Source organism: Rhagoletis zephyria, unplaced genomic scaffold (assembly GCF_001687245.7).
Source record: "Rhagoletis zephyria isolate East Lansing unplaced genomic scaffold, Rhagoletis_zephyria_1.1 Rzeph_scaffold_00259, whole genome shotgun sequence".
NCBI classification, from domain to species: domain Eukaryota; kingdom Metazoa; phylum Arthropoda; class Insecta; order Diptera; family Tephritidae; genus Rhagoletis; species Rhagoletis zephyria.
In genome coordinates, this window is record NW_016157343.1 from 335930 (window position 1) to 338882 (window position 2953).

The following is a 2953-nucleotide window of genomic DNA, read 5'->3' on the forward strand; positions in this document are numbered from 1 at the left end:
AACTCTAGAGATGACAACTCACATATGCCAGTCGTGCTATCCATGGAATTGGAGGCAACTGAACTGTTGGCAGTAATTGTTGGTGATTGCAACGACAGAGTAGCGACCAAGATCGGTTTGGCGGAAGGAGAATTGTCCAACGAGCCATTATCATTAACGTTTTTCAGGCAAATATTCGCGCTACTCATTTTGGCAGTAAGTTGTTCGAGCAAGTGCTGTTGTTGCCTTCGAATAACTGGTGCATTCGTTGCTGTTCCGTTTTTTGATGTGCCAACAATTCTAGGAATTTTTGACGGTGTTCAGTTTCAATGTCGTTAAAGTGTAGGTTGTTTGTTGCTGGCTCGCGTGCAACTTCTGTCGATTTTTTGTCTGAAGGTATGCTCGGCATCGAAGTTCTGGTCTTCATTTGTTTGATAGATGAGGTGCCGCAAGCTGATTTTTTCAGTTGGCGCCCCATCTTTGGTTTGGTGACCTTTTGTTCATATGGCGAACGTTTTATTTTGTTATTAGTTGAATGCGAAAGGGACGGAGTGGTTATGTTTGTGGTAGAAGGCTTTAGCTGTAAGCGCGTTGGTACTGAACGGGATTTCAAATCTATTTTCTGTACACGCTTGGCTTTTGATTCCACAGTGTCGCGTGTAGCACTAATGGAAAATAAATTCAAACGCTTAGTGGGGTAATTATTGTTAGGGGGTAATTTTTGTTGACGGATATGTTCGATTAATGCTTCTGAAGGACCCTCTAACGTGAATGAATTGGAGCGGACCAAACCGTTGTGACTCTGTGAACCATGTGTCACGCCTAGAGAATCGGGAGCGATCTGTGTTCTCTCCGAAGTTCCTGCATTCAACGATGGACTTGTGGCTGATCGCTGCGGAGGCCTTATATTAGAACATTTCGCTGTGTCTTCTTTTTGTTCCGTTGTAGAAAAGTTTTCGAACTTGATAATTTTGCTAGTAATGTTCGTTACCTTCCGATGTGTTTTAAGGTCACGTTCAAGATTTGTCGTGGACCCTGTATAATTGAAGCTTTCATCTGAACCATATTCTTCCATCAATGACTTGTTTGTTTCCTTGCTGGCTTTCTTGTCATTATTCACATTTATAATATCAATGCTACATTGCTGATTTATACTGTCACTAAAAGTACACGTTGCTGTGATTGGTGTTGGCGGATCAATGCATATTGATGGTATTTTCATTAAAGATTTATCCATGCATGGTTTGGGTCTCTGATGTATTTGAAAATTGGGATTTTCATCCTCGTCAACTTCATATAAATAAACTTTACGTTCTAAAGGTTTCTGTTTCGGATGGTCCAAATTAATTTGCTGCTGCTGTTGTTGAAAAAGTTTAATTTCATCTTCTGATAAAGGTGTTAAGAGTGTATTGGAACCATGTTCAATGATCAATGTTTCGGATTTTTTTAACATTTTGCATCCGCTGCATGAGATTCGTTTCCGAAGACCGTAGTTCGACAATTTCTAAATCATTATTACGAGCTTCTCCGGAGGCTTGACGGTTCATTTTGCAATTATTTTGATTAGGTATAATCGATGAAGAACCGACTTCATTTTGAACTAAAAGATCTGAAAGCAACAGATATGATTTTTCAACTTCTTCATGTTGATTATCTTGTTTTATGTGTTCAGACACACTACTGCTGCTGCTGCTGCTAATATCGTGGTTATTACTCCCTCCTATTTGATCTAGTTTTAACTCTTCACCGACCGTGGAATATTCCAAGTTATATCTCCCCCTTCTGCGACGACATTCCTCAAGGCGCTGTTCAACCTTAACTGCCTTCTCTTTAAATTTTTGCATTTGCCGGCGTTTTTCTTGCGTAATCTTAGAAATACAAGCAAAATTATACCCAAAAAAGAATAAAAAAACTTGCAACCAGTGATGCGCTCAGGGCCAGTTTTTCAGTGCACAGCCATGGTTTAAACTAAGTTTAAACGCCCGATTTGGCTGGTTTAAACTCAGATCAGCGAATCAAATGCCAGCCAGCTATCCAATTTAAACTCAGTTTACTTAATCTAAGTTTAAACTGGCACTGAAAAACTGGCCCTCAGCGTTACTCGACCGCTAATCTCATATATGTATATGTATGCACCCACGTACTTACCAATGGCGGTAAAATTGGAACTCCATCGATGCGGAACATCGAAACGTACTTCTGCGCGTTTGCTTTTGATAGCGTTTTTTTATTTATGGGTTCATCTAATGATGCACTCATTGTTTCTGCATTAGTTTCTTCCATATTAAAGTCGGGATGTCTGAAAAAATTCCGTTGCTCTATGGTTAATTTAATTAACAATAAAAATATTGATCCGAAAACTTTTTACGGTAATACCATTCAGAATAACTTATATTCCATTCATATCATTCTTAATTTAATAGAGCTAAAATCCAAAAATATTAAAAACATATGAAAATTCAGAAATAGTTCAAAATATTGACTTTTTGTTTTCATCTAATTACTTTGCCCACGTTTCTATGACTACCAACCGTGTATAGGTGAAAACAACACTAATTTTTGTGTATAAGGATCTCTTTACGATTAACTGGAAATTGAAAATACTAATTGTTTCTAAAACTTAATAAATTATTCAAATCAACTAGAAGAAAATTATCGCGCCTGCTAATAAATCAGGTAATCAGCAAAAACACACGAACAACTTTGACAACAACCAGCAGATGTCAAGCGGATGCCTCCTCTTTGATTATGCAAAATGAATTCACAATAGATTCTCTCCTGGTCGCAACGCGGAATCACGCGTGGCCTCGCGATTTTAGCATCTAGAAAACATTTCTTTCTTTCCCTCTTGCGCGATCTTGTGTGTTTCGTTCATGCCAGAAATCAATCCCGACTCAAGGCGCATCAATTACAGGTGATAGCGATAGAAGCTATGCTTCTTCTTATGAGCACGCTTGTATTAAATTATCGTCTG

General features: G+C 38.4%; 1 protein-coding gene across 1 annotated transcript; it reads right to left on the reverse strand.

The window, feature by feature from the left end:
* Positions 1-184: 184 nt before the first annotated feature.
* On the reverse strand, positions 185-2262 carry LOC108358480 (uncharacterized). Its single transcript, XM_017609839.1, has 3 exons — positions 2128-2262; positions 1499-1847; positions 185-1365 (listed from the first exon to the last, which is right to left on the reverse strand). Exons 1-3 carry the CDS (start codon positions 2260-2262, stop codon positions 185-187), a joined length of 1665 nt encoding a protein of 554 aa, XP_017465328.1.
* Between the last annotated feature and the right edge of the window lie 691 nt (positions 2263-2953).